Source organism: Palaemon carinicauda, chromosome 16 (assembly GCF_036898095.1).
Source record: "Palaemon carinicauda isolate YSFRI2023 chromosome 16, ASM3689809v2, whole genome shotgun sequence".
In the NCBI taxonomy this organism is placed as follows: domain Eukaryota; kingdom Metazoa; phylum Arthropoda; class Malacostraca; order Decapoda; family Palaemonidae; genus Palaemon; species Palaemon carinicauda.
The window spans coordinates 119,612,777-119,630,123 of NC_090740.1; the positions used below are offsets into that span (position 1 = coordinate 119,612,777).

A 17,347-nucleotide genomic window follows, 5' to 3' on the forward strand; every position below is an offset into this window, starting at 1 on the left:
ACATCAGAAATGGACATTTTATGACCTAGTCTTAGTATTAGACAATAGCGAGGTCAAAGTCAAAGGTTAGTTGCTATGTGAGAACGCATGCATACCAACCCTCCCACATCCTCTGTGGCCATAAATTAAGATCTTTAGGCATCTGGCCCTTCTAACTGCTTGATTAGCCCACATTTAGCAAGGAAAAATTAGCATTTTGTCGCCTAGTCTTAGCAATTGTGAGCAGTAAGATCAAAGTCAAAGGTTAGTCGCTATTGAAGAACGCATGCGTACCAACCCTGCCGCATTGTCCGCAACCATCATCAATACTACAGGCTACGCTGAGGACTTAAGCGGCCATATTGAAGTAAACAAGAGAAACGTATTCCTACGATCTGGCTGACATATTCGCCCGGGGACTCAGGTAAAAAACGTGTACGCCTTTTATTCTTTTACAATTAGAATAATTTGAAAGTAGGGAAAGTAATGAATGACAGTTCCGCTAGCCACGAGTTGTTGATATACTCCCCCCCGGGGATTTAAGAAAAATAATTTTCACCCAGTTTCACAAGTTGATAAATAAAATCTATTTTATCCCATTTTACAAATGGATTACGGTAGGATCTTGTTTCTTGAAGCAATTAAGCACTCTTTGTAAGTAGAGGAAGCCAGAAAAAATGTTTTTTTTGGTTAAATATTAGTTTATTATGAATGCTTGAGTTCTGATGCCTCGGAAATGATACGGTACTGGTTAGGCGAAGTGGAAATTTTTTTGTTTATCTTCAGCCTACGTAAAACAAACGACGTAGGCCTACTGTGTTGATTATAGGTCTAGTCTTTTCTACCGAGGCCCTGTAATACAGTAAAATAAAGACCAAATAACCTAAGCCTTTGTATAACGACGGACAGGACCTCCTGCATGTAAAGAACACCGTTTAACTTTAACTTCCCCACCTAACCTAACCTAAAAGCCATCACCTTATCTAACAAGGGGGTCTGGAGCCTTTGTATATCAGTGGCCAATTCCTCTCGTGTGGACATCAACTACCCTAAACTTTACCCCCTAACCTAACCTACAAGCCGTATCCTTACCTACTTACCTAACACGGGGCCAATCCCCCTGCTATCCCCCTTACACTGCCGCCGTTTCCTAAGGTAGCCGTAATCATACGTACATGTGGCCGCTATTATACATGCACCCCAGGGGACTAATGTCTCTCTGCGACTTCCCCTTAGACTGCCGTATTGTTAGCTATAGGGTTGAAAATAAAGGAGTTAGGTGTATGGCCATCATTATACATACACCCCAAATAGTTGCAAGCACTTATTTTATCTTGGTATATTCATTCTAATAAGATAAACCCTTAAAAAATCAGTTAAATTAAATGATCAATTAATATGTACACATTTTATGACAGTTAATGATTGATGACCGTATATATACGAAAGGTTTTCTTCGTTCTCTGCTCCATAAATTTTGTACTACCGCAAACGATATTAAGATTAACGCTAAAATACTATCCCATGCGGCTGGTTTGCTCAACGCATCCATATACTGTTCATCAGAAGAAAGGACCTGTGAAATAACGTTAAATTTTGAACAAAATGAGACATGACCTAGCCAAAACCAGTGAGGGATTAAATAATGTTAATTTAGTTAACCAAGATACACTTAAAATACAGAATAGTATATATGGTAAAAAGAGGTTCTCTCTCCTTACCAAACTCTTAAGACTTATTTTTTTTTAATCTCTACTTTGCCAATATGAATCGAACAGATTTAGAATGACTACACTGTATTAAGTTGAATTGAATTAATTATTGTGAATATATGTTATCCTTTAGGCTTGTTTTGTGTATTTATGGTTCTTTTGGACTTCCTTTAGGTCCTTTGAGATCCTTTGGGCAATTGACGAACCCATTGTAAGGATTTGTTTTGGCTTAGATATAATGCGGTACCATGTTATTTGAATGCTACAACTAGGTCACAGCTGTAAAATATTGAATAATGTCATATTTACTGAAAAGTTTTTGTTTTTATATATAATTAAGAAGGAATATAATAGATAATGATTGAACATCTAGTGAATAATGGTAACGATATAATGTGTGAACCGGACACCTATTAAGAAGAGTACTCCGATCGGTCTACACTAGCAAATTTGAAAAAAAAAATGAGATTGTGCCACGAAGAAACTTGGCGAAGCACATACAATTAACGTTCAAGCTTAAATTTCATTTTTCATTTCTTGATTATTTATTATACAGCAAAATGAATTGGTCAGTTTTGTCATTCATCCTCATTCTTGTAATATTGTAATATTCTTGGGAGCCTTTTTAGTTGGCAGGGACGGACAGAATAGGTAATTGAAATGTGGGTAAATATTTACTGTACAGGACAGTGGTAAGGTATTCCAATTGGAGAAAATAGAAGTGTTCCTAGTGTAATTGTAGGTACTGTAAATTGTTCTGATGCATATTATTTTTGGGGTAACCCATATTCTTCAAATTTTATCATCATCATCTCCTCCTATGCGTATTGACGCAAAGGGCCTCTGTTAGATTTCGCCAGTCATCTCTATCTTGAGCTTTTAATTCAATACTTCTCCATTCTTCATCTACTTCACGCTTAATGTATAATACTCTCATTAAAAAGTTTCTGGTTTGTATGCTTTGAAAAAGATACAATTCACTGTACTATATTTTGGAGAATCTCATTATATTTGAAAAACGTTTCCAATTACTGTACATGTATGTTATTAATTTTGAAGGTGATACAACTTCCTTTTAGTAATTTTGATGTAAAATTCACTCTTTTATTTATTGCAGGTGAGGGAGGATGGCACAGTTTGGTGGTGGGAAAGCACCACCACCATGGCAGCAGAGGCCACAGACAACTCCCACACCTCAACTGCAGCCATCGCTCCTTGGCCAGCATCCGTCTGCCCCAGCGCAGCAAATCGTGATAGGCGGTGCTCCACAGCAACCGCAGTATGCTCCTGTGCAACAGAGTATAATCCAGCCACCGGGGTTGGGTGGATTACAAACTTTAGGTCAGCCCACTATAACACAGCAAACGATAGGCCAGCCGACTGCAGGTGGAAGTCTAATAGGACAACCGCCTATAACATGTCAGGCTTTGCAACCTCCTAGTCTTATAAATCCATCTCAGATGACTAGTGCACAAATACAGCCTCAGATTCAACCTCAGATACAACCTCAGGTAATTATTATTATATTTTTTTTTTCCTACTTTAAAGGAGTTATAGTATTAGTTCTAAAGTATATAGTACCTAGTTAGTAGTATATTATTTGTGACACTGTTAGTGTTTGTCAAGTAGTGTTTTATATCTTGCTTTCAGCTCTTCACTTAATTTCATATCTTATGTAATTTTCAAGATAACTTCTCAAAGGCCTGAGAATTTGACAAACCCATGTTGGTTTGAGGTTTTTGTGGTTTTATTGCTATTGTAGTGTAATCAAGATCAACTTGTTTGAATATTTATGGCTTGTTGATAGATCATAGATTTAAAATGTTCTTTACCTAGTTGATATGTAACCGTTGTTCACTACTTTTGATGAAGCCGATTGATAGCAAAAGGATTCAGTCCTTTCCTGAGGATTTTTGAAAGAATTCAGGAATGGAAGAGACATATCAGTGCACAATGGCATCTTAGAGAATTTGTCCCTCACTCCAGATTGAAAATGAAGTGTTTGAAGTGTTTCTTCTAAGCTGCTTCTGTGACAGACTTTAGACTTGAAACTTGTCTGGTTCCATTTTTCAAGAATCGGACAGAAGTTATGACATGGTTGAGCAAATGTTGAAGATTATCGCAGCCGGTCAGTCTGGAAGTAAGCGTTCCGGATATGTTGATCTGATGTGGCGCATTGACTGAAGGTTGGGGTTGAACCTTTGATAATCTGGAAATGTCAGATCTTTAAACAAAAGATGAGAAGGTTTTAAACATCAATTGCCATGAGATGTTGCCAACGTGAAAAGTCCTAGTGACTGTGGAGAGCCAGGTAGTGGGGAAGATCATCATTGCTCTTAATTTCATTAACCCTGGATAGGTACGATGGGTCGTTTGCGACCCCGAGCGTAAAAAAAAAAAACAGGTTTTTCTCACGTGACTCACCCCCGTGACTGAATTTGTGGGTGATCGACCTGCAGGAGGTGTCTCCCCTACACGCTCTAGTAGTGTCCAGATGTGCATTGCTGTAGCTGTACTCCTTCCCCGATTTCTGAGACGCGTCAGGGTCGAGCGCGACCGAGTTTACCCTTCTAAGGTAGTTTGCATAATTATCAAAGTTATTACGTATTATGAAATTGTCGTAGAATGGTGCAACTTGTATAGGTTATCAGTTGTGGAAAGTCTTGGTGGATTGTTTGGCTACCATGTGCATGATTTTTTTTTTAGTTAAAATGTCGTTCATCACCACGAGGACCATTTTACCGCGAGTGCCCCTTTTTCATTTTTTTTCATTTTTTTGCCAAGTCATTTTTCCGTAAGATATTGCCAAATAGGGTCGTAAAACTTTTGCTTGTTTAGTGTTGGAAAGTGTGTCTAGATGATCTGGCTACCCATGCATGACTTTGTTTTTGTCAGATACGATGTAGTTATTGGTATATTGGGTATTTAACTGCGGTTGCCAATTTCTGTTTTTTTTTCAATATTTGTAAAAATTACTACGTAGTAAGGAATTGCCGTATATTATTCATTTTTTTTTTCATGTTTATGTGTTAGAAAGTGTGCCTTGATGGTTGGGCTAACACGTGCATGTCTTTTTTTTTTTATCTGAGATGCCGTATATTAGAATGTCGGGCATTTTACCGCGAGTGTCCCTTTTTCATTTTTTTTCATTTTTTTGCCAAGTCATTTTTCCGTAAGATATTGCGAAATAGTGTCGTAAAACTTTTGCTTTTTTAGTGTTGGAAAGTGTGTCTAGATGATCTGGCTACCCATGCGTGATTTTGTTTTTGTCAGATACGACGTAGTTATTGGTATATTGGGTATTTAACTGCGGTTGCCAATTTCTGTTTTTTTTCAATATTTGTAAAAATTTACTACGTAGTAAGGAATTGCCGTATATTATTGATTTTTTTTTCATGTTTGTGTTAGAAAGTGTGCCTTGATGGTTGGGCTAACACGTGCATGTCTTTTTTTTTTATCTGAGATGCCGTATATTAGAATGTTGGGCATTTTTCCGCGAGTGCCCCCTTTTTATTTGTTTTGCATTTTTTTGCTTAGTCATGTTACCGTAAGGAATTGGCAAGTAGTGTCGCAAAACTTATATTTTTATAGTGTTGGAAAGTGTTTCTAGATGATCTGGCTACCCATGCCTATTTTTTTTTAGCCAGATATGGCGTATATATAAGTATGTGTTCGATTTTCCTGTGATTGCCATTTTTCCGTTTTTTCCCATTTCTTTCAAAATTACTACGTACTAAGGGAACTATCACAGGGTAATATTTCATTTACATGTTTATTTGTCGGAAAATGTGCCTTGATGGTTTGCCTAGCACGTGGCTGAAATTTTTTTTTTTCTGAAATGCTGTATATTAGAATGGGCATTTTTCCACGAGTGCCCCTTTTTATTTGTTTTGCATTTTTTTTGCTTAGTCATGTTACCGTAAGGAATTGGCAAGTAGTGTCGCAAAACTTATAATTTTATAGTGTTGGAAAGTGTTTCTAGATGATCTGGCTACCCATGCCTATCTTCTTTTTTTAGCCAGATATGGCGTATATATAGGTATGTGTTCAATTTTCCTGTGATTGCCTATTTTTTCGTTTTTTCCCATTTCTTTCAAAATTACTACGTACTAAGGAACTATCACAGAGTAATTATTCATTTAGATGTTTATTTGTCGGGAAAATGTGCCTTGATGGTTTGCCTAGCACGTGGCTGAATTTTTTTTTCTGAAATGCCGTATATTAGAATGTTAGCCATTTTTCCGCGAGTGCCCCTTTTTATTTGTTTTGCATTTTTTTGCTTAGTCATGTTACCGTAAGGAATTGGCAAGTAGTGTCGCAAAACTTATATTTTTATAGTGTTGGAAAGTGTTTCTAGATGATCTGGCTACCCATGCCTATCTTTTTTTTAGCCAGATATGGCGTATATATAGGTATGTGTTTCGATTTTCCGGTGATTGCCATTTTTTTCGTTTTTTCCCAATTCTTTCAAAATTACTACGTACTAAGGAACTATCACAGAGTAATGACTCCTCTAGTGTTTATTTGTCGGAAAATTTTGTTTACTTTTTTTTTTTGATTGAATACATCAAATTTTTTTTGCTAAAATATTATATTGTTTTACATTTTTTTTTTTTCGATTTTATTTCCCTTCAAAAAAATTTTTTTGGGTCAGAATTTTAATTTTATAGTCGTAAAAATAATCGACAATTATCCAGCAACCCACCATACAATTTTTATGCATATCCAATAATAATTAGATTAGTAAATAACACCTTGAAATTGACATACCCTTCCTACATTTCAAGTGGCAGATTAGGGAGTCTGAGTCAGTGTGGTTGGCGGCCATTTTGTGGACATATCCGAAGCGGTAAGCTGCCCTATCTATATATATTCTTGTTCCCTATAGAATTTGTGATATTTTGGTATATTTTTACCTGCATAAATATCATATTATATATTAAATATATGTATTTTTTTACGAAATTTCTAAGTACTCAAAAAATTACCTTTAGATATGGCCCCTGATATAAATGTAATTTACAAAATAATGAAGATTTTTTTACATATTTCTATTTTAGGATAACATATGTTTATTCCCTAAAAAAATTAGCCACTTCCTATTTCATTTGTGGTACCCAAAAAAATTCATGAAATTTGGACAAATTTTTTGGGGCCAAAAAAAGTTACCCTTTTTTTCTCATTTCAGATCTTCACCTCCATGGGTCTGACTTCATCCAAAATACATCAAGATGTGTCCTAAACATTCAAGAATCAATTCCTAAAAGGATTTGTGTATATATGTATAAACTTTTTTTTTATGAATTTTTATGTCAGGTCTATTTTTTTTCTACTTAATTTTTTAAAATATTTATAATAAATAGTTTTTCTGCAGATGAGTAGTATTTATCTTTACAGTTGTTTTAAGCATTCATTGAAGTTTTTTTTTGGCAAAAGAAAAAAGGAGGTTACTGCAAAAACTGATTTTTCAGGAATTTTTTTTGGCGTCGGGGTCGTTCGCGTCCGAGTATACCCTTAAAGGGGTGTCCGAGGAGCGTACCTATCCAGGGTTAACAAAAACCTTGCGGGACATCCAGAAACTGGGTACAACTCGGTCGTAGAACTGTTTTTTCTAGCAAGGGGTTCTGTCTTATTAGAAATAGGAGAGTGACATTTCCTTGCAGCCCAGGTTTGCGCAGGGAAGCTGAACATTCTTGTGGATCAGCTAAGCAGGAAGAACCAGGTCATCCCTACAAAATTGTCTTTGCATCCTCAGGTGTGCCAAGACCTGTGGAAAAATGGTGCCCAGAAACCTATAGTGGATATGTTTACAAGCTGCTCTAATCAACAGGGTGGATGTTTACCTCTCGACAGTGTATGATCCCATGGCTATGGGCAGTGATTTCCATGGTCCAAGAGTGGGCGAACTCGCACTTTTACATATTTTCAGTCTCGTGTGTCAAGAGCTACAGGTTGGTGTTGTGGTGGTGTTGTTATTTCATCATGTATGCCTAGATTTGGCCGTAAGTTCAGCGGACTGGACACTATCCTTTCCTTCATTATAGAGAAGCCAGTGGCTTTAGATTGAAATCTGGTAGAATGTTTAAATGTTCATTCAGTAGGGAGCCTTTGGAGACTGCCTATTAGCAAAATTTGATTCAATACTCTTTTCTTGGGAGAATTGGTAAAAATAACAACTGAATTGCAGTTGTTTTGGTTAAGGAAGGTATTTTGGCTGTTGGACAAGTTCTTTCCTTGCTTCAGATTTGAGGGCCAAGAATCACTTGTGACAAAGTCTTTGTCTACACAACAAGAAAACCCCTCCTTGGAGAGTGTTACGAGTACAAATCCTATAGTACTAGTTCTTTACCTGGTGAGAGCTTTGCAAATCTATCTGAGCATGACATCAAAGATCAGAGGCTCATCCAGAATTTGTTCTGTGGTGTTAGGCTTCCCGGCAAGACACTTATAAAATGGGGGCAGGCACAGTTGCTGTGTTGGTGGCTAGTATAGATAAATTAATTGTAATATAGAAATTAAGAATTGTTTTAATGTCCCCACGTAAGAGATTCTAAACTGTGCAGGTAATTTTTAAACATCTGACTTACCCGGTAGTTTATATATATAGCTATATGTCCCTGACATCAAGCTATATATATACCTACCAGGTAAGTATATTCAATAATTTATTTTATTAGGAAAATATTTTTTTTTCAGTTGAGAAAATAACTAAAAAAATGTTTTCAAATTCTTTTCAGGTATCGGCTGTAACGTATCCGACACCCAGAGCTCTTGCTCCTCCAGGTGCTTTTAATCCTCCTGCAGCTCCAAGCAATTTAGGAAATAGCATTGCAAATAATATACAGACCAATCTACAAACTAATATTACGACTAACAACGCAGCCCAACAACCACAGAAACAGCGTGTTTTTACAGGGACCATAACTAAACTTTGTGCTGACTTTGGATTTGTTGACGAGGATGTGTTCTTCCAAACCAGGTAAGATGGAAATGATTCTAGTTTAGGTTGATTTTTCTTGTTGCGGTTTTACATTTCCGTAGGGAAAAAATTTTAATATATTGTATGGTATTTTACACACATTCTTTTTGACATTTCTTGTAGCTTTTAAGGAATGGTCAAACATTTTAAAGATTTAAATCTTTAAATGTGTACCTACTGTAGTATATAGTGTTACAGTTGTTGGGTTTTGTTTGTTTCAATTGTTTAAGGTACATTTATTGTTGTAATTAAAATTATTCAAGTTTTGAGTTTATTATAATTTATTGGAAAACACAATGCTTGAAGCTTAGGGCTCCAATAGGGAAATTTTTTTAGTACACAAGAATTCAGAGATAGAAGTTTGATTTCAGTATACTATACTGTATTGATATAGTAGAATGGAAAATGGCTGTCTGCTAAAGAAGGTGATGAATGCAAGAGTTGATGGGAGAAGTTCAAGAGGAAGGCCAAGGTTTGGGTGGATGGATGGAGTGAAGGAAGTTCTGGGTGATAGGAGGATAAATGTGAGAGAGGCAAGAGAGCGTGCTAGAAATAGGGAAACGAATGGCAAGCGATTGTGACGCAGTTCCGGTAGGCCCTGCTGCTTCCTCCGATGCCTTAGATGACCCGCGGAGGTAGCAGCAGTTGGGGATTCAGCATTATGAAGCTTCATCTGTGGTGGATAACGGGGGAGGGTGGGCTGTGGCACCCTAGCAGTACCAGCTGAACTCGGTCGAGTCCCTTGTCAGGCTGGGAGGAACGTAGAGAGTAGAGGTCCCCTTTTTTGTTTTTGTTTCATTTGTTGATGTCGGCTACCCCCCAAAATTGGGGGAAGTGCCTTGGTATATGTATGTATGTATGTATATTGATATGAGTGTAATTGTGATTATTCTTTACAGTTGTGTCAAAGGCCAGGCACCGAAAGTTTGTGATAGGGTGTTGGTGGAAGCCACTTACAATCCAAACATGCCCTTTAAATGGAATGCCAATCGTGTTCAAGTGATTCCGGGACCCACAGTGGCCCCTACCCAGGCACCAAGTCGAAGCGGACCCCCAGCTAGAGAAATGAATAGTCGTGGAGGTTCTTATAATGCAGTACCACCCCCAAATTTTACAGCTGGTAAGTCTCGGCATTTTTATTTTAATATTGAAGGTTTTTTGTATAAGTACAAAACAAAACTTGGTGCTACTTTAGCGGGAGGTCTACAGTGAACCCTCATTTATCGCGGTAGATAGGTTCCAAACCCGGCCGCGATAGCTGAAAATCCGCGAAGTAGGGAGACCATATTTACGTATTTAATTAACATGTATATTCAGACTTTTAAAACCTTCCCTTTACGTAGTACTGTTAACAAACTACCCTTTAATGTACAGAACACTTAATGCATGTACTACAGTACTCTAAACTAAAACAGGCACAAATACTAAAGGCGATTTTATATCATGCGTTTCCTAAACACGTCAAAAAGCACGATAAAAAATGACAACCATTGTTTTGTTCACGTTTATCTCTGATCATAATGAAGAAAGACGCATTTATACATCTGTGTATAGGTTAGTTTTTGCATCGACAGCAATCTTATCAAGTATTGATTATATGTTGATTTTGTTATTACCAATGTTTTACTTAATTTTTCTTAGGACTTCCAAATAGATGAAATGAATGCCATTTATATAATGTTTTTCTTTATGACGCCGCCTGAAACGGAAACCTTCCATTCGTGTTACTGTACGCTCCATCTTCGATCGTAATAAACAAACGAAGGCATTAAACGCGCATGATGAAAGTGATAATGATATTAAAAGCTTTTAGTAAATATGTTATTACAAATATTATTTACCGTATCTATATAAAATCCCTACATACGTAGCAAAGCAGGAAAACAATTTTTTTTTTTTTTTTTTTTTGGCGTTTAATCAACAATAACAAACTGCCGCTAATGACCGAATGATAATTTACGATAATTCTAAACTGTTACTAAAGATGATTCTCCATTCCATATCCAAAATACTTTTTTTAACTTCAGTTATAAGTCTACTTGTACCCCCCTCAATTATGAAACCATCTAAAAAAAAAAAGTAAGAGAAGAAGCAAGTACTAGGCCGATTTTTAAAGTTGTTGAACAATTAAGTTATCGCTATAAAGTTCGATGTGATATAGTGGGAGATTGGAGAAAGTAAGGAATATTGAATCATGATTGATTTTCAATATAAATGAAACTTTGTGAAGCAACAAAGATTTCATTTGTTAGTGAGAGAGAGGTAAGGAATGAGAGGTAGTGAAAAGTAGCCCACACACACACACACACACACACAGAGAGAGAGAGAGAGAGAGAGAGAGAGAGAGGAGAGAGAGAGAGAGAGAGAGAGAGAGAGAGAGAGAGAGAGAGAGAGTGTTGTTTTAAATGTAATAAAAAAAATATGATAGGTTATAACACATTGGTGCTCATGTAATATCAACTGTATAGATGGTTTGAATAAGTTAAGAAATGATATAAACAATACTTCGTACGCGCATATTCTTGAGACCGGCAGCTAGACGTCAGCTGATCTGATCACAGCCAAAAGTAAAACAAAAAGAAGTCAACAATACTCGATTTTTTAAAACACACCTGAAATTTAAAAACAAAAGTACACGCTTTCTTAATGTGCAATTAACTATTAAAAGAGTAGCAATTTTCTAGAATAAAATGATGTTTCCCCCAAAAATAGTGGTTTGCTGATGAAAGCGGATGCCGTATTTAATGAAAAAAGTCCGCGAAATCGTGAATCCGCGATGGTCGAACCGCGAAGTAGCGAGGGCTCACTGTACTGCCATATGTACGAAGTGTGTAATCGCTCGAATAAAATGTATGGAAATTAATGATAATATTTTTATTTTTACCTTTCTTCCTCATCTATTTCAGTCTTTCCTAGGATATGTTTAATTTGTTTTATCATTAAAATAAATGCATGGAAATGTGTGATGTCGATGATTGAGGTAGATCTCACACTAAACTTTCAGTCGTTTGAGAAATTATTATTTTAACCTCCTGGGTAAAAATTCTCATAATAGTTATAATTATTTTGATAAAAAGAATATCTAAATATAGGAATTTATAATGGGTCTTATCTTAATACTGCAAAATTGTTGTGGATGAACCAGTTTTTGATGGAATTACATAAAATTACAAACACAAGTTTTTTCTGTTGACTACAGTTCTCACATTTCTTTAAAAAAAAACTTTATCTCTTAATGGCACTTTTGGAATGTTTTTTGCAAAACGGAAAAAATTTTATATTAAAAACTTCCTTTTATTTCCATTATCAGAATCACAAGTCGTAAACTTTAGTGGGCGAGGTATAGGTCCTCGTCCAAGATCGCCTAGACGGGAACGGCGGGAAGAACGCAGCCGGACAACCAGGGACAGTGAACGTGACCGCGGTGAAAAGGAAAAGGAGGAAAAGAGAGAAAGTCGAAAGAGGAGTAGGAGTAGAGGGAGGTCACGCTCTCCCCCACGGCGAAGAATGAGAGTAGTTCCTAGATATAATGTTCAAGTTCCTAAGATTTTATTACATATGTAAGTAAAGGTTTTTCCGATGGAATGCAAAAATTATTTGGCTTTAAAGATAACTCTGCCAGAATGATTTTTATTCTTTTTATGTTTCATCCAAATGTTTCATCCAACCCCATCGTCTTGTGTAGCCAATATTTAAGGTCTGAATTATACCATATATGACAAGTTTTTGTGTAAAGTATAGGAATAATAATATTAATTAGTATACAGTAACTATGTGGAGCCGCTAGCTGTCAGACCAGAAAGGTAAAAGAGCTGAAATCATTTTTAGAAAGATTGCATATTGGTCATATCAAATTGACCCATGTCTATAGTTCATGAGATAATTCCCAAGTGGATTTGGACTTGATTTTAAGCATGCAAGATATTTTTTTCTGAATGCAGTTTTTGAAAAAAAAAAGTTTCTGTCTGAAAATTTGTCTGACATTTCATTGTATTCTAGGAGTTTGTTTTTAAAGTTTTCATTTTTTTAAGGAGTACAGCTCAGCCTCATTAAAAGAATATTATTTTTGTGATACTTCAAAAGCTATCTACTTGATTGTTTCCCAGCCTTTTTTTTTTATATCAAAACTACAGTAGTTTTTAAATGAAAATATTGCTGTTTAGGTAACAAAGACAGGCGAGAATCCGCGAATACTTGCTGCCCCAGGGTGGGTTAATTCTGGACCTACCAACTCGCTACCATTGCCTACACGCATTCGACTAACGCATTAAGGGCAATCAGCCAGCCGCTCAATCGTCCCTCCTAGATTTAGAATCCAACTGTACGGGTGATGGGATTATATGAAGCAAATATCTCTCTCTCTCTCTCTCTCTCTCTCTCTCTCTCTCTCTCTCTCTCTCTCTCTCTCTCTCTCCCTCCTTTTTTTTTTTTTTGAGTTGTGCATCTGGGATGATTTTAAATCCAGAGCTATTTAGTGAACTAAGGTTAATGCGACTATTTTTGTCTTAAGAATTGTTTCTACCTGAAATTATTTATTCAGATTGAAAATACATTGCCATATGAGAGCAGTTACTGTGGTACCAAGATTCAATGTTAATGAGGAATTTATATAAGTGGTATATACTGTAATCTAAAATTTTAATTTCTTCATTGCCAAGGCTTCAGGCTCCTGGTATTAGCATGTTTAATGGAAATACAAAAACTTATTGATAATCATTCATTCAAGTTTTAATCCTTTTACCCCCAATGGATGTACTGGTACGTTTCACAAAACTCATTCCTTTACCCCCTGGACGTACTGGTACATCCGTGCAAAAAACTGCTATTTACATTTTTTTTTTGCATATTTTTGATAACTTTATGAGAAACTTCAGGCAATTTACAAAAGAATGAGACCAACCTGACCTCTCTATGACAAAAATTAAGGATGTTAGAGCAATTTAAAATATATATGTTGCAAAATGTGCTTGAAAAAGAAATACCTGGGGGTTAAGGGTTGGAAAGTTCCAAATAGCTTGGGGGTAAAAGGGTTAAGTGTGCCTACCTTAGGAATGTTGTTATCTACTCTCAAAGATCCATTTTATTTCATTGAAGAAGGCTTTTATGTGATTTATTTTTGCTCTGCTGAAAATACAGTAGATATATTTTGTTTATTCTAATACAGTTTTGCTACGCAAAGTACTAATGTAATGATTTTAGTAAGGTTAAGGTTTGATTGTTTACAAAATAAGGAATTTGTTTTTCCCATAACATTTTTGATTGTTCTTTGTATTTGATTTTTCTTGCAGGAAAGAGGCAAATGTTTTAGAATTGAAAAAACGATATAATAACCTTTATGTTCCATCGGATGTATTCTTGGCCCGACCACTATGGTCAGATACCTTTCCTGCACACAGGCCCTTTCAGTTCCCCCGTCCTGTCTCTTTTCATATAATGAATAAAGAAGTGGAACCTGTGCTAGAGAACGATGCTATTTATGATCCCCCAGATGTCAACCATTGCTATGCAGCTAAGGTAACTATCATTGTTTTTTCATTTTTATGGTGTGGCGTATCGAATTACGGTTAAGGGTTGTGGTGGCCAATGTGGCAGCGTCCTTGCCTGGTGATTGTCGGACTGGGGTTTGAGTCCCGCTCAAACACGTTAGTTCCTTTGGTCGCTGCAACCTCACCATCCTTGTGAGCTAAGGAAGGGGGTTTTTTGGGGAGCCTATAGGTCTATCTGCTGAGTCATCAGCAGTCATTGTCTGGCCCTCTTGGTCCTGGCTTGGGTGCTGATTATATGTAATATGGTCAGTCTCTAGGGCAATGTCCTGCTTGCTAGAACAATGTCACTGTCCCTTGCCTCTGCCATTCATGAGCGACCTTTTAAACCTTTAATGTATCGACGCATATCTTATTACTGCTATTAAGAAGTTTTGTACTTTTCATGCTATATAGCAAGACCCAAATAACAATGATTCATGCGTTCATTTCCATTGCTTCACTTTATATTCAGTCTTCTCCTTTTGTATGTATGAATAAGGTTTCCAAACACCTGAGATTAATTGATGTTCATGATGTGCATGACCCACATAACCTAGAATACATATAATGTAAATATTCATATGAACCTTGGTAAAAATAGAGCTATAACTGCACCAGTATCTTAATCCAAGGTATTCTAGCTATTCTCATATTTTATATATGTATGTATATATATATAAAGTGTGTTTGGTTGTATCTATGTGTATATGTGTATGTATGTATGTATGTATGTATGTATATATATATATATATATATATATATATATATATATATATATATATATATATATATATGTATGTATGTATGTATATACTGTATATATATACATATATGTGTATGTATGTATTTATGTATACATACACAAGCAAACTAAAATAGAGCATATTCAATCAACGTGTAAGAAAAAGAAATGGGTATTGGCAGGACACAAAATGAGAATGATAGATAATAGATAGACATTAAGAGTAACAGAATGGATCCCTAGAGATTGCTAAAGAAGCAGGGAAAAAAAAAGAAAACGATGAATCGACGACCTAAGAAAATTTTCTGGTGTAGACTCAGCAAGACCATAAACAAACAGAGTGGAAGGTCATGTCTGAGGCCTTTATCCTGCAGTGGACTAGTTACAGATGATGATGATGATGATGAGAGAAACATTGACCCATTCATGTTTTTGTAGATTTCCACTGCTGCACAATCTTTCTCCCCTGTAAGCAAATGGGTTTAGTTTTGAGTTCTCATAGTTCTAATTGCTTAGTTATCAGCAGTCATTTGGTTAACCACCAGCTCCAATGCTTTTGAAAAGAGGCTTTAGGTACTGTAATGTGCATGCATGTCAGGTCTGTATGTCTGCTGCTTAGTAAAGGTTAAAAGGCTGCTCATGAATGCCAGAGGTAAGGGACAGTAATATTGCCTTAGCTAGCCGGATAATGCCTTAGAAGTTGACCATATATACCTAAGATCAACACCGTTTCCCTTTCCCCACCCAAACTAGGACCAGGGATTTCCAGGCAATGACTGCTGATGACACAGCAAGTAGACCTCTAGGCTTTCCTAAACCCCTATCCTTAGCTCACTAGGATGATGAGATTGTAGAAACTACAAGAAACAATCAAGCTTTAGCTTGGCTCGAACAACAGTCAGGCAGAACGCCAGCCACGAACATTTCTAGACTGTGAAGCTGACAATATTCTGGACATAAAATTTAGGCATAGATAAGAGTGTGTTTGAAAACAGCATATATCATAAAACCTAGCTTTAAAGTACAGTATAATATTTCAAATAAGTAATCAATGTTTATAGCTAGACTTATAAATATTGAGTAAATGTACTTTGATTGGATTGAGTTGTGTAATGTGACTTAGTATACTTTCCCTTTATTTTTAGGTAATGCTGATGGCAGTACCAGCTGTGGAAGATATTTTCAGAAGATCGTGTGCTTTGAGTGAAGATCATGCCGATGTCCGCGACTGCTTTGTTCATCCAACACGTCTAATAAACTTTTTGGTCGGTTTGAAAGGCAAGAATGAAACTATGGCTATCGGTGGTTACTGGAGCCCATCGCTCGATGGTCCCAACCCTGAGAAGGATCCGAATGTCCTTATACACACGGCCATTAGGACCTGCAAAGCACTGACTGGCATTGACTTAGCAGGGTGCACTACCTGGTAATGTTCCGAACTAGTCTTGTGAGACCATATTTTATGGTCATGTTGTCCTGTATGAAGTGTGGGTGTGAGGAGGTTGGAACTTCTCACATCTGAGCCCAAAAAGTGTGGAAGGGTAAGGGGGTTCTATTGTGTGGCTGAAACACTTAGTTACAAACAGTACCTATAGGGTCTAGAGGGATGAAAATTAATTTCCTTGCATGTAAAGCAGCTGTTGCACCTTAGTTGATAATTTCAATAGTTAAATTATTTACAATTTTAAAGTGCTTAAAAATGATGGCATAAACAGCATAAAAGGGTTTATAAACATCTTTAAGGACATACTTTAATGTGTAACGTATGGATAGATTTTTAATACAAGTTCATTAAATCTTATAGCTACTGGTACTCCTAGAAACATAATTCATTGTCCATCACCAACTGCCACCTGAGAAAGATGATGTTGAAGACTATTCGTATCGGTAATGAAGATTAGAATTTCAAAAGTTACATTTTTGTGTTATAGATTTTTGTTGCTCAAATATATTAGTTACTTTGTGGTACACTATATATAGAGATAGGGAAAGTGTCATCGCAGAGAGGGGGAAAAGTAAACCATAACTTAAAAATTATTAATTTAAGTGTCTTAGGGGCTCAGTTATTTTTGTTCACACAAAAGTACAAATCATAACTGCAAAAAAAAATATATATTTTTTTTCATTTATCTTAAGGCACACTAAAACTGAATTAAAACAACCTCATTACTGTTCATATCTACTAAGATGGTAGAAACCCCACCCCACCATACCTTTTAAAATTTTAAAGGGTGCTCATCAGTGACAGGCAAGGGACAGGTCATTGTGCTGTCATCCATTGTCAAAGGGACAGGTTATTGTAGTCGTGTCCAGTGTCATTAGGACTAGAAACACTTATTTGATGGTGCCCAGTCCACTACTGAAGTTAAGAGAAAGAGAACCAGGCATAATTGTTGTGAAAATTATTTA

General features: G+C 36.3%; 1 protein-coding gene across 1 annotated transcript in view; it reads left to right on the forward strand.

Annotated features, from left to right (window-relative positions):
• Nucleotides 1-248: 248 nt before the first annotated feature.
• Nucleotides 249-17,347, forward strand: part of LOC137655834 (cell division cycle and apoptosis regulator protein 1-like) — a 67,758-nt gene continuing 50,659 nt past the window's right edge. The window contains exons 1-7 of the mRNA XM_068390015.1: nucleotides 249-403; nucleotides 2,809-3,202; nucleotides 8,429-8,670; nucleotides 9,570-9,790; nucleotides 11,981-12,230; nucleotides 13,959-14,184; nucleotides 16,084-16,364. Of these exons, the coding sequence (XP_068246116.1) occupies nucleotides 2,819-3,202; nucleotides 8,429-8,670; nucleotides 9,570-9,790; nucleotides 11,981-12,230; nucleotides 13,959-14,184; nucleotides 16,084-16,364 (1,604 nt within the window). The 5' untranslated portion in view covers nucleotides 249-403; nucleotides 2,809-2,818. The remainder of the gene's footprint in view (nucleotides 404-2,808; nucleotides 3,203-8,428; nucleotides 8,671-9,569; nucleotides 9,791-11,980; nucleotides 12,231-13,958; nucleotides 14,185-16,083; nucleotides 16,365-17,347) is intronic.